Source organism: Bombina bombina, chromosome 6 (genome assembly GCF_027579735.1).
Source record: "Bombina bombina isolate aBomBom1 chromosome 6, aBomBom1.pri, whole genome shotgun sequence".
In the NCBI taxonomy this organism is placed as follows: domain Eukaryota; kingdom Metazoa; phylum Chordata; class Amphibia; order Anura; family Bombinatoridae; genus Bombina; species Bombina bombina.
The window spans coordinates 559,119,707-559,138,561 of NC_069504.1; the positions used below are offsets into that span (position 1 = coordinate 559,119,707).

The 18,855-nt window shown below is 39.3% G+C and overlaps 1 protein-coding gene across 1 annotated transcript in view; it reads left to right on the plus strand.

The window, feature by feature from the left end:
• TEX9 (testis expressed 9) overlaps window positions 1-18,855 on the plus strand; it is a 169,515-nt gene that overhangs the window by 18,146 nt on the left and 132,514 nt on the right. Inside the window, exons 6-7 of the mRNA XM_053717508.1 lie at window positions 4,524-4,594; window positions 11,913-12,091. Of these exons, the coding sequence (XP_053573483.1) occupies window positions 4,524-4,594; window positions 11,913-12,091 (250 nt within the window). The remainder of the gene's footprint in view (window positions 1-4,523; window positions 4,595-11,912; window positions 12,092-18,855) is intronic.

An 18,855-nucleotide genomic window follows, 5' to 3' on the forward strand; every position in this document is an offset into this window, starting at 1 on the left:
ATCAGGGAATGCCATACCTCCATCCTCTTTAGCACGAGAGAGCCTATAAATAGAGATACATGGTTTTCCTTTACCCCAGAAAATTTTTCGAGCAGTATGGATAAAACTTTCTTATATCTTTACTATGAATAAATACTGGTATATTTTGTAGAAGAAAAAAGATTTTGGGGAATAATATTCTTTTAATCAAAGAAATTTTTTCAGAAAGAGACAGTGTGACCAGTCGCGTTATGAGGCTAAAATTTTTGTCCATAGCTGGGGATAGTTCAATTCATACCACCGGTTAGGGTCTTTAGAAAGCACTATTCCGAGATATTTTATTTTCTCTGTTAAGCTGTTCTTGTGTTTAATAAGCCATAATATTTCTGACTTATTAGCATTAATTGTATAGCCTGTGAAAGAGCTTATATGGTTTCAAGATATCTAATAATTTTAGTATTGAATCATTTGTGTCTCATGTATAATAAGAGATCATCCGCATATAGAGATAATACATGGTCTCTACCCCCAATCGAGACTCCCGCTAGTTTATTTCTGCACAATACTGCAAGAGATTCTAGAGAGATGTTGAATAAAAGTGGGGAAAGTGGACATCGTTGTCTAGTCCGCTTCTTAAGATAGATAATTGGTGAGTTGCTACCATTAATAATAAGAGAAGATGCAGGATTTTTATAGATCAATTTAATAAAGTTTAAGAAATGTCCAGATAGCCCGAATTTTTCAGGGGATGTTAACCGGTGATCCCATCAAATTGAATCAAATGACTTTTCGGCATCTAAGGTAATCAACGCAAAGTCCCCTATTTCCTGTTTTTTACCTTCCTGTATATAATATTTACCCCACTAATACTCTAAGCGTTAAGACTGTTCTAATATTTTTCATTGATCTCCTATGCATAAAGCCCATTTGATCAGGATGTATAAGAGGATCAAAAACTTTAAGGCGATTAGCTATAATAGAAGCAAGAAATTTGTAGTCACAGTTAAGGAGAGAGAGAGGATGATAGGAGTCCAATGACTCAGGATATAATATTTATTATAGAGAGAGGAAAGAACAGGTGTAATATGATCTATTAGAATCTTCTTAAACTCCGTCGGGATCTGTTCTGGACCTGGGGCTTTCAGGTTGGCAGAACTCTTAATTGCTTGTGAAATTTCATCCTGCTGAATTACTCTATTCAGCACTAATAGAGATTCTGGAGAGATTTTAGGGAGATTTAATGAACGCCAAAAACTTCCAGTATGATTCTACGTTCTGATGTAACGTATCTTGTATCTATGTACTTTTTGATGATATGTATCTATATGCACAAATGAGTTTTAAACCAGAGAATGGCGGATATATTGTAATACTCTCAATGTTTAGTTAGAAATAGTGGATATGACTTTAAGACATACAGCTCGTGTTAATTGATTGAACAGGTTACTGTGTTATTTAAGCATGGATTTCCGGTTCACCAATATGTCTATGAGTAAGGCTGACTTCTAGCCGAAACGCGTAAGACGTTTGCTTGCTGTTCTTATGTCTGGATATATACTTTTAAAATTCTTTTTGTACTCAGTGAATAAAGCTATTTTGAGGCTCAGTTGGTTATTGTAGATATCTGCACAATTCATTTAAATAAAACAATGATATCAAACTTGTAAGAGACAAGACAAAATACATACACAAAACACATACAGGAGGAATTGAGGGCCCTATTCCCGTGGGAACTTACAATCTAGAAGGGTAGGAGGTTGAGAAACAGGAGGTGAGGACTGCAAGATTGAGAAAGATGTTAATGCAGAGTTATATGAGGGAAATGTTAGGTAATTGAAATTAATTTATTACTGAGTTGGGTGGTAGGCTTCTCTGAACAAAAAAGTATTTGCCCTAATCTTAAAAGAAAGAAAGATTAGGGCAAAGCCTGACAGCACGAGGGAGAGTGTTCCAGAGGCTATGTGATGCTTGCCTGAAGCCCTGCAGTCTAGCAGGGAAAGAGGTGATAGTCGAAGATGCAAAGAGCAGGTCATTGTTGGATCTTAGTGGGCGAGCTGGAGTATACTTGTTGATTAGAGAGGATAGGTAGTAGCGTTGGTGAGAGCTTTGTATGTAAGGGTGAGGATTTTAAAATTAATTCTGCTGTGAATGGGAAGCTAATGAAGGAACTCGCAGAGAGGTGCATCAGATTCAGAGTGACGGGAAAGGTGGATTAGCCTGGCAGAGGCATTTAGAGTGGATTGAAGGGGGGAGAGGGGGGAAAGAGGAAGGCCAGTAAGTAGGTTATTGCAGTAGTCAAGTAGGGAAATAACAAGGGAGTGGATTTGCTTTGTGGTGTTAGCGCTCAGAAAAGGGTGAATCTTGGAAATATTGCATAGGTGGTTGCAGCAGGATGAAGAATGAGATTGGATGTGGGGGATGAATGATAGATTTGAGTCAAGTGTAACTCCCTCCGAGGCAGCGGACTTGGGGAGATAGGGAGATGATGATGCTGTCGGCAGGGATAGAAAAGTCAGAAGTCGGCGTAAGACTTGAGGGGTGATTAGAAGGAGCTCAGTCTTGAACATGTTAATATTTAGGTGGTGAGAGGCTATCCAGGAAGAAATACCAGATAAGCAGTTGCTGACATGAGAGAGGGAGAGCAGGGGTGGAGAGGTAGATCTGGGTGTCATCAGCATAGAGGTGATATTTGAAGCTGTAACTGTTGATAAGTTTACCCAGTGAGGAAGTATAAATGGAGCAGAGTAAAAGACCCAGAACAGATCCTTGAGGTACTCCAACAGACATAGGCATTGGAGAGGAGGAGTCGCCAGCAAATGACACAGAAAAAGGCCTGTGAGAAAGATAAGAATGAATCCAAGAAAGAGCAATGTCACAGAGGCCAAAAGATCTAAGGATCTGTAGGAGGAGGAGGGAGTGGTCAACTGTATTGAAGACAGCAAAGAGGTCAAGAAAGATATACGTATAGAGTAGTGGCCATTACTTTTAGCAAAAATAAGAGTGTTAGTATCTTTGGTAAGGGCAGTCTCAGTTGAGTGTTTGGAGCGGAATCCAGATCGCATGGGGTCAAGCAAGGAGTTGGTGGACAGGAAGTGGGATAGGTGATTGTAAACTATTTTTTGGGGGGATTTTTAATGTTAGAGGAAGCAGTGATATGGGGCGGTAGTTCTCAGGAGAATTAGGGTCAAGGGAGGGTTTTTTGAGTATGGGAGTGACCTTTGCATGTTTGAAAGATGATGGGACTGAAACGGTAGAGAGAGAGAGGTTGAAGATGTAAGAGCAGGAGTGAGGGTGGATGACAGGGAGGGTATTAGATGGGAAGGAAAAGGGTCGAGCGGGCAGGTAGTCGGGCGTGAGGAAGAAAGTAACAAAGAATTTTCATTCTCAGTGGCTGGGTGGAAGATGCAGAGGGTGGCAGAGGAAGTAACTGGGCCTGTTGTAAGATTGCAGGTTGGTGTTGGGATGTTGCTTTGAATAGTACGTGTTTTGTTTCAAACGTAGTCTGCCATGTCTTGAGCACTAAAGACAGAAGGAGGGGGGGGGGTGGAGCTGGTGGGTAGAGGAGAGAGTTAAAGGTGGAGAAAAGTCGTTTAGGGTTTAAGGAAAGAGTAGATATGAGAGAAGAGAAGTAGGTTTGCTTGGCTAAGTGAAGGGCAGAAGTGTATGAACGAAGAATAAACTTATAGTGGATGAAATCAGGTTCAGAGTGAGTTTTCCTCCAGACACGCTCAGCAGTATGTATGTGTTTGTAAATTCTCCCAGAACTGTCTTTAAATAGGAGTGTGACACATTCTTGAAGGATTAAAGAAAAATAATAGTTAGTGACCTGAAACGGCTAATTAGATTATCCTTGCCGGCCAGTATGTTTATTTTAGTTGTTTTATGCATATATGTAGGGAACTGGTTTGACTAGCCTTAGACAAGTCTAGATTAAAATACAGACTGACCAACCGTGCAATGTTTAAAATCAGCCTAATGGCAGATGGCCTACTATATTTTTTTACACTAATAAAACCCGTATTTGAAATTAGGGAATGTGGAAAGAGGAGCAAAATGGTAAAAAAATCATTTTTGTTTATAATTTAATTTAACCAAGAATAAATCTATAGGGAAGATCATTTGCATAGAGACTGTTTGTGATCATATCTCACTTGTGTCTGTGATGGATTGTGTTTACTTCTCTGTGATGCCAGTAAGAAAGGCAACTGCTATAGAAATTAAGTTAGGAGTTAGGATAGTTCAAGCCTGTGGCAAGAATGCAATTCATTGTAATAATTCAGTTTTATTTCTTCTGCATGAATATTTCAATCATAATTAGCTTCTTATAACCATAAATGCTATTTAATTTAGTGTATTATATCCTGATTGAGTTTATTGTCCGTAGATATTGTTCTGCTTGCCCTCTTTGTTACTAAATTTGACTTTTTTTTTTTTTTTTAACTTCTATGTGAATAAGTGCCACAGACAGAATTTGCATTACTTAATTTATGTGATTTATTCAGTATTATGTGTTTTAATAATTTATTTATATTTCTTTAAAACAGAACAACAAGAAAACAGATGTAAAGTCTACAGCTCAGCAAAGACCAGTCTCTAGAGGGAAGACGAAGCCAGGGTAAAAGATGCTAGATTTACAGCAAATAATCCTTTTTATCATTCAAAATGTGTTACTGTGGCAGAATCTTAAAATCCCTTGTACAAAGGACAACACTATATTATTCTTTGTGAGACTTCTCTATGTTATGGACTTTAATGAGTCATTTATGACTTCATTAGTCATTTCAGGTTAGGTGATACAGTGTCATGATGTTAAAGGTAATAAGTGCCAAAAGCACTTTCTTTTCTCCAACATTGGTGTGTCCGGTCCACGGCTTCATCCATAACTTGTGGGAATATTCTCTTCCCCAACAGGAAATGGCAAAGAGCACAGCAAAAGCTGTCCATATAGTCCCTCCTAGGCTCCGCCCACCCCAGTCATTCTCTTTGCCGCTGAACAAGCAGCATCTCCACGGAGATGGTGAAGAGTATGTGGTGTTTAGTTGTAGTTTTTTATTCTACTATCAAGAGTTTGTTATTTTAAAATAGTGCTGGTATGTACTATTTACTCTGAAACAGAAAAGGGTGAAGAGTTCTGTTTGTGAGAGGAGTATGATTTTAGCAGCAGTAACTAAAATCGTTTTCTGTTCCCACACAGGACTGTTGAGATGAGATAACTGCAGTTGGGGGGAACAGTTGGCAGACTTTTCTGCTTAAGGTATGACTAGCCATATTTCTAACAAGACTGTGTAATGCTGGAAGGCTGTCATTTCCCCTCATGGGGACCGGTAAGCCATTTTTTTAGTCTCAAACAGAATAAAGGGCTTAATATGGGCTATAAAACTGGTAGACACTTTTATGGGCTAGATCGATTGCTTTATTTGGGCATTTTATACAGTTTGGTGTTGAAATTTCACACTTTATATCTTTGGGGAACGTTTCTTTGCATCAGGCACTGGTTTAGACACCTTCCCAGTCAGGAAGGGCCTTCTCTGTAGTAGGCAGAGCCTCATTTTCACGCCATTACTGCGCAGTTACTTTGGAGAGCAGTACATGCAGCTGCATGTGTGTGTGGGTCTGGAAGTAGTTGAAAGAGTTCCTAGAAGGCTTCATTTGGTATCGTATACCCCCCTGGGTTTGGTAAAGTCGCAGCAAAGGCTGGAGCTGGGACTGTAGAGGGGTTAAAACTCATTTTAAGGGTTAAAGGTCTGAAATTTGGGGTGCAATGCTTTGAATGCTTTAAGACACTGTGGTGAAAATTTGGTTAAAATTGAACAATTCCTTCATAGTTTTTCACATATTCAGTAAAAAAGTGTGTCCTGTTTAAAATTTAAAGAGACAGTAACGGTTTTGTCTTAAAACGGTTTTTGTACTTTATTGACAAGTTTAAGCCTGTTTAACATGTCTGTGCCTTCAGATAGACTATGTTCTGTATGTATGGAAGCCAATGTGTCTCCCCCTTCAAATCTGTGTGATAATTGTGCCATAGCGTCCAAACAGAGTAAGGACAGTACTGCCACAGATAGTAAAGTAGCCCAAGATGATTCATCAGATGAAGGGAGTAGACATAGTTCTACATCATCTCCTTCTGTGTCTACACCAGTTTTGCCCACGCAGGAGACCCCTAGTACTTCTAGCGCGCCAATGCTTGTTACTATGCAACAATTGACGGCAGTAATGGATAACTCCATAGCAAATATTTTATCCAAGATGCCTGCATTTCAGAGAAAGCGCTATTGCTCTGTTTTAAACACTGTAGAGCAGGAGGGCGCTGATAATTGCTCTGTCATACCCTCACACCAATCTGAAGGGGCCACGAGGGAGGTTTTGTCAGATGGGGAAATTTCAGATTCAGGTAGAATTTCTCAACAGGCAGAACCTGATGTTGTGACATTTAAATTTAAATTAGAGCATCTCCGCGCACTGCTTAAGGAGGTGCTATCTACTCTGGATGATTGTGACAACCTGGTCATTCCAGAAAAATTGTGCAAGATGGACAAGTTCCTATAGGTTCCGGTGCACCCCGACGCTTTTCCTATACCCAAGCGGGTGGCGGACATAGTGAATAAGGAGTGGGAGAAGCCCGGCATACCTTTTGTCCCCCCTCCTATATTTAAGAAATTATTTCCTATGGTCGACCCCAGAAAGGACTTATGGCAGACAGTCCCTAAGGTCGAGGGGGCAGTTTCTACACTAGCCAAGCGCACTACTATTCCTATCGAGGATAATTGTGCTTTGATCCTATGGATAAAAAATTGGAGGGTTTGCTTAAAAAGATTTTTGTACAGCAAGGTTACCTCCTGCAACCTATTTCGTGCATTATTCCTGTCACTATAGCAGCGTGGTTCTGGTTCGAGGAACTAGAAAAGTCGCTCAGTAGAGAGACTCCGTATGAGGAGGTTATGGACAGAATTCACGCACTTAAGTTAGCTAATTCCTTTATTTTAGATGCCGCTTTGCAGTTAGCTAGATTAGCGGCGAAAAATTCAGGTTTTGCAATTGTGGCGCGCAGAGCGCTCTCGCTAAAGTCTTGGTCAGCGGATGTATCTTCCAAGACAAAATTGCTTAATATCCCTTTCTAGGATAAAACCCTTTTTGGGCCAGAATTGAAAGAGATTTTCTCAGACATCACTGGGGGTAAGGGCCATGCCCTCCCACAAGATAGGCCTTTCAAGGCCAAGAATAAGTCTAATTTTCGTTCCTTTCGCAATTTCAGGAACGGACCGGCCTCCAACTCTGCAGCCTATAGACAAGAGGGTAATGCTTCGCAAACCAAACCAGCTTGGAAACCGATGCAAGGCTGGAACAAGGGTAAGCAGGCCAAGAAGCCTGCTGCTGCTACAAAAACAGCATGAAGGAGTAGCCCCCGATCCGGGACCGGATCTAGTAGGGGGCAGACTCTCTCTCTCTTTGCTCAGGCTTGGGCAAGAGATGTTCAGGATCCCTGGGCACTAGAAATAGTTTCTCAGGGTTATCTTCTGGAATTCAATGAACTACCCCCAAGGGGAAGGTTCCACATGTCTCACTTATCTTCAAACCAAATAAAGAGACAGGCATTCTTACATTGTGTAAAAGACCTGTTAAAAATTGGAGTGGTACACCCAGTTCCAACTGTGGAACAAGGACTGGGGTTTTACTCAAATCTGTTTGTAGTTCCCAAAAAAGAGGGAACCTTCAGACCAATTCTGGATTTAAAGATTCTAAACAAATTTCTCAGAGTGCCATCGTTCAAAATGGAAACTATTCGAACGATTTTACCTACAATCCAGGAGGGTCAATTTATGACTACCGTGGATCTAAAGGATGCGTATCTACATATTCCTATCCACAAAGATCATCATCAGTTCCTAAGGTTCGCCTTTCTGGACAAACATTACCAGTTTGTGGCTCTCCCATTCGGGCTAGCCACTGCTCCAAGGATTTTCACAAAGGTGCTCGGGTCCCTTCTAGCGGTTCTAAGACCAAGGGGCATTGCAGTGGCACCTTACTTGGACGACATTCTGATACAAGCGTCCTCTCTTTCAAAGGCAAAGGCTCACACAGACATCGTTCTGGCCTTTCTCAGATCTCACGGGTGGAAGGTGAACATAGAAAAAAGTTCCCTGTTTCCGTCGACAAGAGTTCCTTTCTTGGGGACAATAATAGATTCTTTAGAAATCAAGATTTTCCTGACAGATGTCAGAAAGTCAAAACTTCTAAACGCTTGTCAAGTTCTTCACTCTGTTCCACGACCTTCCATAGCTCAGTGCATGGAAGTAGTAGGGTTGATGGTTGCGTCCCCTGGGGAGTGGGAGCTCCACCCGGAGATTTTTGCCCAGTTGACCCAATTATGGGGCATTCCAGACATGGATCTGATGGCGTCTCGTCAGAACTTCAAGGTTCCTTGCTACGGGTCCAAATCCAGGGATCCCAAGGCGACCCTAGTGGATGCATTAGTAGCGCCTTGGACCTTCAACCTAGCTTATGTGTTTCCACCGTTTCCTCTCATACCCATGGCTGGTAGCCAGGATCAAACAGGAGAGGGCCTCTGTGATTTTGATAGCTCCTGCGTGGCCACGCAGGACTTGGTATGCAGACCTGGTGAATATGTCATCGGCTCCACCATGGAGGCTACCTTTGAGACAGGATCTTCTAGTACAAGGTCCATTCGAACATCCAAATCTAGTTTCTCTCCAGCTGACGGCTTGGAAATTGAACGCTTGATTTTATCTAAGCGTGGGTTTTCGGATTCTGTGATAGATACTCTGGTACAAGCCAGAAAACCTGTAACTAGAAAAATTTACCATAAAATATGGAAAAGATATATCTGTTGGTGTGAATCCAAGGGATTCTCATGGAGTAAGTTTAAAATTCCTAGGATCCTTTCCTTTCTACAAGAAGGTTTGGATAAGGGATTATCAGCGAGTTCTCTAAAAGGATAGATTTCTGCTTTATCTGTCTTGTTACACAAACGACTGGCAGCTGTGCCAGATGTTCAAGCTTTTGTTCAGGCTTTGGTCAGGATCAAGCCTGTTTACAGATCTTTGACTCCTCCCTGGAGTCTGAATTTATTTCTTTCAGTTCTTCAAGGGGTTCCGTTTGAACCTCTACATTCCATAGATATCAAGATGTTATCTTGGAAAGTTCTGTTTTTGGTTGCTATTTCTTCTGCTAGAAGAGTTTCTGAGCTATCTGCTCTGCAGTGTAATCCGCCCTATCTGGTGTTCCATTCAGATAAGGTTGTTTCCTTCCAAAGGTTGTTTCCAACAAGAATATTAACCAGGAAATAGTTGTGCCTTCTTTGTGTCCGAATCCAGTTTCAAAGAAGGAACGTTTGTTACATAATTTAGATGTAGTACGTGCTTTAAAGTTCTATTTAGAAGCAACAAAGGATTTCAGACAAATGTCTTCTCTGTTTGTCGTTTATTCTGGCAAGAGGAGAGGTCAAAAAGCTACTGCTACCTCTCTTTCCTTTTGGCTGAAAAGCATCATCCGATTGGCTTACGAGACTGCCGGAAGGCAGCCTCCAGAACGAATCACAGCTCACTCTACTAGAGCTGTGGCTTCCACATGGGCCTTCAAGAACGAGGCTTCTGTTGATCAGATATGTAAGGCAGCGACTTGGTCTTCCCTGCACACTTTTGCCAAATTCTACAAATTTGATACTTTTGCTTCTTCGGAGGCTATTTTTGGGAGAAAGAAGGCACCACGGCTTGCAAAACCTGTTTAGGTAACCTGATTGGCTCCCTCCCTTCATCCGTGTCCTAAAACTTTGGTATTGGTTCCCACAAGTTATGGATGACGCCGTGGACCGGACACACCAATGTTGGAGAAAACAGAATTTATGCTTACCTGATAAATTACTTTCTCCAACGGTGTGTCCGGTCCACGGCCCGCCCTGGTTTTTTAATCGGGTTTGATGAATTTCTTTCTTTAACTACAGTCACCACGGCACCCTATGGTTTCTCCTTTTTTTCTCCTGTCCGTCGGTCGAATGACTGGGGTGGGCGGAGCCTAGGAGGGACTATATGGACAGCTTTTGCTGTGCTCTTTGCCATTTCCTGTTGGGGAAGAGAATATTCCCACAAGTTATGGATGACGCCGTGGACCGGACACACCGTTGGAGAAAGTAATTTATCAGGTAAGCATAAATTCTGTTTTTGCTTTGACTGTGGGGGTCATTTGAAGGAATGAAATCTGCTGTCTGAGATGAAGTTGATTACAGTTACAGAGTTTTCGATGAGGGGAAATGTAGCACTACTATGCCTACCCCCCCCCCCCTTGCAATGTAGTGGGAAAGGTTAATCCCCCAATCCACTCATTTGAAAGAAAGAGATATTTTATATTTTTGGAAAAAGTAGAAGGGCTACCACATAGTCCCTATCCTCTGCTTCATTTACAGGCTTGTGAGACCCCTTATCTAAAAAAGGACATTTCCTCATTTGATTAAATTACTTTATCACAGAAGTGAGAAATGTTTCAGTACTGAACAGCTTAACCCCTTAATGACCGACACATACACTGTACGTTGCTGGTCATTAAGGGTTTGCTTGCTATAGCGCTGGGTCGTGTTATTAGACCCTCCCTTCCTCCTGCAGGCTTGTTAAAATAGCACACAATTCAAAAACACCCCCCCATAGAAAGTCCAGCGATGTACAGCGTATGTTGCTTAAAGGGACATAATACTCATATGCTAAATCACTTGAAACTGATGCAGTATAACTGTAAAAAGCTGACAGGAAAATATCACCTGAGCATCTCTATGTAAAAAAGGAAGATATTTTACCTCACAATCTCCTCAGCTCAGCAGAGTAAGTTCTGTGTAAAAAGTTATACTCAACTGCTGCTCAGCTGCAGGTAAAAAAAATATAAAAAATGAAGAAATGAACAGCAGCCAATCAGCATCAGCAGTGCTGAGGTCATGAACTCTTTTACTGTGATCTAATGAGATTTGACTTAACTCTCATGAGATTTCATAGTAAGCTGAATAGGGAAATAATATGAGAGTGCACAAGGCTCATCCCCTAAGCTGTCCCAGGACAGACACACTAATATGCTGCTTAGAAATCCTTTACAATGGGAGGTGGCTACTGAGAAACTTTTGAGGTAAAATATCTTTCTTTTTTTACATAGAGATGTTCCGGTGATATTTTCTAGTCAGCTTTTTCCAGCTATACTGCATCACTTTCAAGTGCTTAAACATTTGGGTATCATGGCCCTTTAATCATTCTTAACAAGAATTCATTTTAAATTGGTGTCTATAATACCAATTCTCTAGACCATCATTTTAGGATATTCCTTTCTGAGCATGTGGTTAAATCGGTTGCTTAGATAATTTGTTTTAACATGTATTGAAAAGCAAAACATTTGGACCATTATCAGCTATTAAAAAATAGAGCTGTATCTTATGTTTAGTGTGACACAGAGCATTAGATTTTAAAGTTTCCAATTTACTTCTGTAATCAAATTGTCTTTATTCCCATGGTATTCTTTGTTCAAGAGATACTTAGGTAGCTGTCTGGAGCACTACATGGCAGGAAATAACGCTGCCATCTAGTGTTCACAACTTTTTTAACAAAATATACCAAGAGAATGAAGACAAATTTATAATAGAAGTAAACTAGATATTTGTCTAAAATTGCGTGCTCTACATATATCATAAAAGAAGCATTTTGTGTTAAATATTCCTTAAAGAATATCAGATCATGTTAATCAGCTTGCATTTCTTAAGTGGTGCACTAATGTAGCCAATCACTTGCTAACCACATTTGGTTTTATTGCTTATTATTGGAATACAAATTAGCATCAACATGTAATTTAAAAAAGTAAAATCTCAATTGTAATAAATTTAAGTCAAGGGGAAACAAGAAGCTTTTTCTCACATCATCATTGATTGCCATTATCGTTGGTTTGTCTAGGGTCAGATCATGTACTGCAGACACGCAAGTTGCAGATGATGTTGCACTCCCTAAGGATATCACAGACTTTTCCCTTGCAAAAACCATTAGTAAGATTGAAAGCAAACTAGATGAAGGAGAACTGCCAGAGAATATTGAAGATGACGTAATTCCAGGAATAAGCTCTGAAATTGGAGCAGGTATGATCATGTAATATTTAACTAGTGGAATGACCAGTGCCACTTTTACAAACATCTCCACTCAGGTTACAAAACCTTATTTGAAACTAAAGCTTACAATGTTTCACCTCTACCTAGAATTGCACTGCAGGTTAAGTGAACAATGATTAGTAGAAAATGCAACATTGTAATTCTAGTTCTTAACAATAAATTAGCCTCTTTACATATTGAAAAAATGTAGCATTATTTTTATTTACAATAATTTCATATATTTTTGTTTTCAGTAGTGTTTAATTTATCAAAGGGACATAAAACCCAAAACGTTCCAATGTATTTCTATTATCTAACTTCTTTTTTTATCCTTTGTTGAAAAGTATACTCAGGTAGGCTCAAAAGCTGCTGATTGGTGACTGTGGATATATGCCACTTGTCATTGGCTTTCAGCTATCTCCACGTAGTGCATTGCTGCTCCTTCAATGAACGATACCAAGAGAAAGAAGGAAGTTAGATATTTAAGTGCTTTGGAAAGTTGTTTAAACTGGTATACTCAACCTCAAGTGTTTTTTCAACTCCAGTCCTCCGTACCTCAACAGGCCAGATATTCATTGTATCGTAAGTATAACCAAATTTGAAATAATCAGCTGATGGCTGATTATTTCGCTTGTTCTGTAGTTAAAGGAATGTTCTAGTCAAAATTAAACTTTCATGATTCAGATAGAGCATGCAACTTTCTAATGTATTTGTATTTTCAATTTTTCTTTGTTATCTTGGTATCTTTATTTGAATGTAAGCTTAGGAGCCGGTCCATTTTTGGTTCAGCACCTGGGTAGTGCTTGCTGATTGGTGGCTAGATTTAGACACCAATCAGAACGTGCTACCCAGGTGCTGAACCAAAAATGGTCCGGCTCCTATGCTTACATTCCTGCATTTTCAAATAAAGACACCAAGAGAATTAAGAAAAATTATCTGAATCATGAAAGTTTTATTTTGACTATTCCTTTAAGATATAATGAATATCTGGCCTGTTAAGGGTCCTGAGGAGTGAATTTGGGAAACACTGCTCTGTCTGAATCATAAAAGAAAAATGTTTGGTTTCTTGTCCCTTTAACTGCCAAGAGCAGCATACAATTCAAGAACAGTTGGGAGTGGTTTAAATAGATATTCCAAATATGAAATTAGAATGGATATCTGGCTTTATCTAGTAACTTCTGTGCCCAAAAAATGTTTGCTGTTATTCATTTTAGTTATACCATAGATGAGAGGGCGCTCCCAGCTAAGGTAACCAACACACTTAATCAGTAATTCTAGCAATATAATAGGCGGAAAGTCAAACATACAGAATACAATGAATCAAACGTACAGTATAAAATATTTTACTTTAAAGATAAGAGCATATTGTAAGGGACGTCTCCCTGTTTAATGACACAATGAAATATAAAAGACAATGAAAATTTTGCACAGGAGTGAAAGATAAAAAATAATAACTATATATTCTAACTGGAATACCACCCTAAAAGTTATTATCAAAAATGAATAAAAATAGATATGAGAAAAATGGAGAAAGAAAAAATTAATAATAAAAAATAAAAATAAAGATAAAAATATGCTAGCAATGTATTGTACAATTATCACCAAATGTTCATCGCTTGAGACAAATGTCCAATAGGATCCGGTCTGATTTGTGGAATTGCTATGCAATATGATTTATTAGTTATACATATAATGTATCTGGCCAGATCATCGGCAAAACATACATAGATACAATGTCCAAACTGGGGCGCTTTGAAACGCCTTTGGTGGATCGAAGATTTGAACTGTAACTTTGTTTCTGTGTCAGAAGGAAAGTCAGGTGTCAAACATCAGTGATATATGTAAAATTAACCTCCGTGCTGTCAGCAAACTGAACCACCTCTTGATATTGTATATGCACTGCTCACCTTAAGACCGAGACATATGACTTTTACTCACACCTTATCAGAGCAGCTGTGGTTCGTTCTGAACCTCCACTGTAGCCGATTATGTTCACACTGCGGTCAGCGTCTCGCTGGAATTCACGCTACTTCTTGCGTCTGCTAGAACCAACAGGATCCCAGCAAGGAAAGAAGAGAACAAGCTCGTGAACACCCGCTCTTAGCGTAGGACACGCGCGGGTAAAATACTAGGTACCTAGATTCTATTTGTTCTTTGCAGGATAAGCAACTAATTACTTTCTACGCGTTAACCTCCGTGCTGTCAGCAAACTGAACCACCTCTTGATATTGTATATGCACTGCTCACCTTAAGACCGAGACATATGACTTTTACTCACACCTTATCAGAGCAGCTGTGGTTCGTTCTGAACCTCCACTGTAGCCGATTATGTTCACACTGCGGTCAGCGTCTCGCTGGAATTCACGCTACTTCTTGCGTCTGCTAGAACCAACAGGATCCCAGCAAGGAAAGAAGAGAACAAGCTCGTGAACACCCGCTCTTAGCGTAGGACACGCGCGGGTAAAATACTAGGTACCTAGATTCTATTTGTTCTTTGCAGGATAAGCAACTAATTACTTTCTACGCGTTAACCTCCGTGCTGTCAGCAAACTGAACCACCTCTTGATATTGTATATGCACTGCTCACCTTAAGACCGAGACATATGACTTTTACTCACACCTTATCAGAGCAGCTGTGGTTCGTTCTGAACCTCCACTGTAGCCGATTATGTTCACACTGCGGTCAGCGTCTCGCTGGAATTCACGCTACTTCTTGCGTCTGCTAGAACCAACAAGATCCCAGCAAGGAAAGAAGAGAACAAGCTCGTGAACACCCGCTCTTAGTGTAGGACACGCGCGGGTAAAATACTAGGTACCTAGATTCTATTTGTTCTTTGCAGGATAAGCAACTAATTACTTTCTACGCGTTTCACCTGTGTATTAGGGCTTTCTCTTGAGATGAACATTTGGTGATAATTGTACAATACATTGCTAGCATATTTTTATTTTTATCTTTATTTTTATTTTTTATTATTAATTTTTTCTTTCTCCATTTTTCTCATATCGATTTGTATTCATTTTTTGATAATAACTTTTAGGGTAGTATTCCAGTTAGAATATATAGTTATTATCTTTTATCTTTCACTCCTGTGCAAAATTTTTATTGTCTTTTATATTTCATTGTGTCATTAAACAGGGAGACGTCCCTTACAATATGCTCTTATCTTTGAAGTAAAATATTTTATACTGTACGTTTGATTCATTGTATTCTGTATGTTTGACTTTCCGCCTATTATATTGCTAGAATTACTGATTAAGTGTGTTGGTTACCTTAGCTAGGAGCGCCCTCTCATCTATGGTATAAGTTTTGTTTTATTTTGACCATCTTGGGGAGACGGTAGGAGAGAGGCTTAGTTAACCTTTAGATTGTAGCGCTCTATAAGTTTTGTATTCTCTAGTTATTCATTTTAGTAACATGCACACACAAATCAATACTTCTGCAATGGCCCACAGTGTACATATTCATAATAATGCCTTATGTAGTTTCCACATGTTCTCTACAGTAACACACACATCGTCGTCATAGTGACTTTTGTACACACAGATCACTATATTCACATACACACTTTAAAAATAGATAACAAAAGATGTAGCTAAATACACAGGGACATATCAATGTGCATTGCCAGAGGCAAATAGATGGATATGAACATCTTTGCAGATTTGCATTATAATGTGTTCACTCAAATAGGATACTCATGCCTGGCTCCTTTCTTGTAACCACGCCCATATCAAACTAGGGTAATCCAGGGTTGAAAACACACTGATCCATTGTTTCCTTTTTTAGTTAGCTTTTTGTTTTACATTTAGAGAAAAACCCCACACACGTTAAATAGTGAATAATTGTTCTACCTGTTCTCTAAATTTCTTAATTATTTTTTGTTCTTTCATTAACTTTTTTTGTTTTTGTTTTAACTTTATTATTATATCTGGCAAGACTATCATTTTTTTTTACAGTTGTAATGTTGTTGGAATAAAAACATATGTTTATAAAGTCCACTAGAGAAATGAATAAGTTTTACATGTATTCAGAAAGGATCAAATCATATATAACTGTTGGTGCACTATAACATAACATTTCTTAAAACACTATCACACCTTATTCCATTTGTAGCTTGAATTCCTGATTGCTCTGCATTTTTATGATTATTTGCCTATTACAAGATTTACAATGGCTGATATATAAATATTTTTTGCCACTAAAGTAAAATGTACACACCCATTGGAAATTATGAAAGCAGATAAAGTTATGCTTTAAGTGAATGTCAATTTTAATGAATGAGTGACCGGTTTTTAAAAATACTATTAAAAACAGGGGCACTTTCATTCATTAAACTTTACAGTGAAGCATTTTATTTTTTTAAATACTTACCTTTTTCTTTAGGAAACTCAGACCGCGATACTCCGCCCGCAGCTCCTCTGTACTTACCTCAGCAATGACAAAACTGACTCATTCATTCAACTTTACATTCACTTTAACCCTTTGAGTGCTAATGACTGCTCTGAGCCGTCACAAATTGTCTCAGTCAGGTGCTAATGACGGCTCAGAGCCGTCACTAGCACTCTCCCACTTTGAGGGAGATCTGGGGGCTCCCATCGGCTCCTACCCCGGCGATCGGGCCTGCATAATGACGGGCATCGCCGGGGCTTCACATTACATGCGGTGACGTCATTTAAGCCGTTGAAATGCCTATTATCTCAGTGAATTTTGACAGTTTTTCAGTTAGACAACGCTAATTCATGTGTTCCATATAGATAACATTGTGCTCACTCCCATGAGCACTGATTGCCTAAAATGCAAGTCTTTCAAAAGAAGTGAAATAAAAAGGCAGTCTGCAGAGGCTGGAATACAAGGTAATCACTGAGGTAAACAGTGTGTTTAAGAGATCGTCTGCTCAATTTTTTTATTGTTTAAAAAGATAGATAATGCCTTTACTACCCATTCTCCAGCTTTGCACAACCAACATTGTTAGATTAATGTACTTAATAACTTTTAAACCTTTTAATTTCTGCCTGTTTCAAAGGCTCTATTGACAGCCTCTTAATTACATGCTTTTGTATTTACTTTTCACAACAGGAGACTGATAGTTAATGTGGGCCATATAGATGACAATGTGTTCACGCCCATGAAGTTATTTAAGAGTTAGCACAACACAGTACTAAATGCAACTCCAATAGATTTTAAATAGTCACAGTGACGTGGTCAGGGGGCTGTCAGAAGATGCATTGGGGTTGATTTATCAAAGGCTTCGCAAGCCTTTCGACCCCCTACCCTTCACAAGAGAACCTGCAGTCTGTATTTAACAAGCAGCGGTCATCAGACTGCTGCTTTCCTAACTTTCCGTATGGGGAGATTGACAGCTCCTGCCCGCGCATGATTGGCTGTGCGCGGGCAGGGGCAGGATTGCACGAAAGCGCAAAATAGCGTGGACAGGGGCATGTGTATGCGCCCCTGTCCACCGCAGCTTGATAAATCTACCCCTTTGATACAAGGTAATCACAGAGGTAAAAAGTATATTAATATAACTGTGTTGGATATGCAAAACTGGGGAATGGGTAATAAAGGGATTATCTATCTTTTTAAACCATATCAATTCTGAAGTAGACTGTCCCTTTTAATGTATTGTTACTTAAAATCAACTGAGATAGTGTGCCTGGCAAAAAAATTAATTTAAAAATGAACAAATAAGGAAAGAAAAAAAGAGATCTCACAACAGCACTCTTGTCAAATGTTTAACCTGTTTTAATCACTTAAGGAGTCATATCCTGTATCGAAGTGAACACAAACCACTATCATTAGATAATGATAATTAACAGAGTTGTCATCCTGATATATTCTGTATCTGTACATAAACATAACAACAAGGAATATACATATATAAATGAGAGCTCTAATACATAAAACCTTTTAAACACTATAGAATAAACCAGAGGCACAGGCTCAACAATAGGGCTACTTAGCTTAACATGTTGTAGCAAACACAGTGTAGAAGCACCCTCTTCAATTAAGAGAGTCATATCATTGTCCTCCTATGCGTGGTAATGATGAATCCTCATGGGTTATACAAAGAGAGTACTTCCATTCAGAGCGGTTCCAAAAACTCTCAAATAACGGTTTGAAGAAGTAGCAATAAACAATTTCAACCAATCCTAACCGCGGAGAAGTCAAAGCCACAGCTGGCGCCTGCTCCCACAACAGGCTTTCGAGACCTGGCAAACAGCTGTAAGGCTAAGTAGGTGTGTACAGCTAACACTAAAAGTGATTGAAGTGTGCAAAATCTCACACACAGCCAGCAGCAGTCACCCCTAAAAGCTTTAATTTCATACATCTGTGATACATTTGTTACGTCTATTCATTAGATTATTTATTTATTTATTTTTTATTTTGCTTACTTCCTTTCACATCTTAACCCTGTTGGTAATTGAGTTACCCTTTTCCATTTTTATGTTTTGTCAAAATATTTTATAACTATATTGGTTTTCTCTAATGACCTTTAAATAGATTTGCATAGTACCAACATTGCACTTATTTTTCCTAGCAGCAAAGCCCAATGCCAGTTAGTTCAGTTAGTTTTGTCTGTGATGCCCGTTACTAGTCATTAAGCACTGCTTCTTTATTTGTTTACAAGCACTTGTGAATTCTCTTTCTTTACTAGATAGTATAGCTCATCTGCACAATTCTCCACAGAAAGTCTCAGCAAACAGTATTTGTACTAGAGCAGGCGATTCTGGGTAAGAATATGCAAATGAGGACC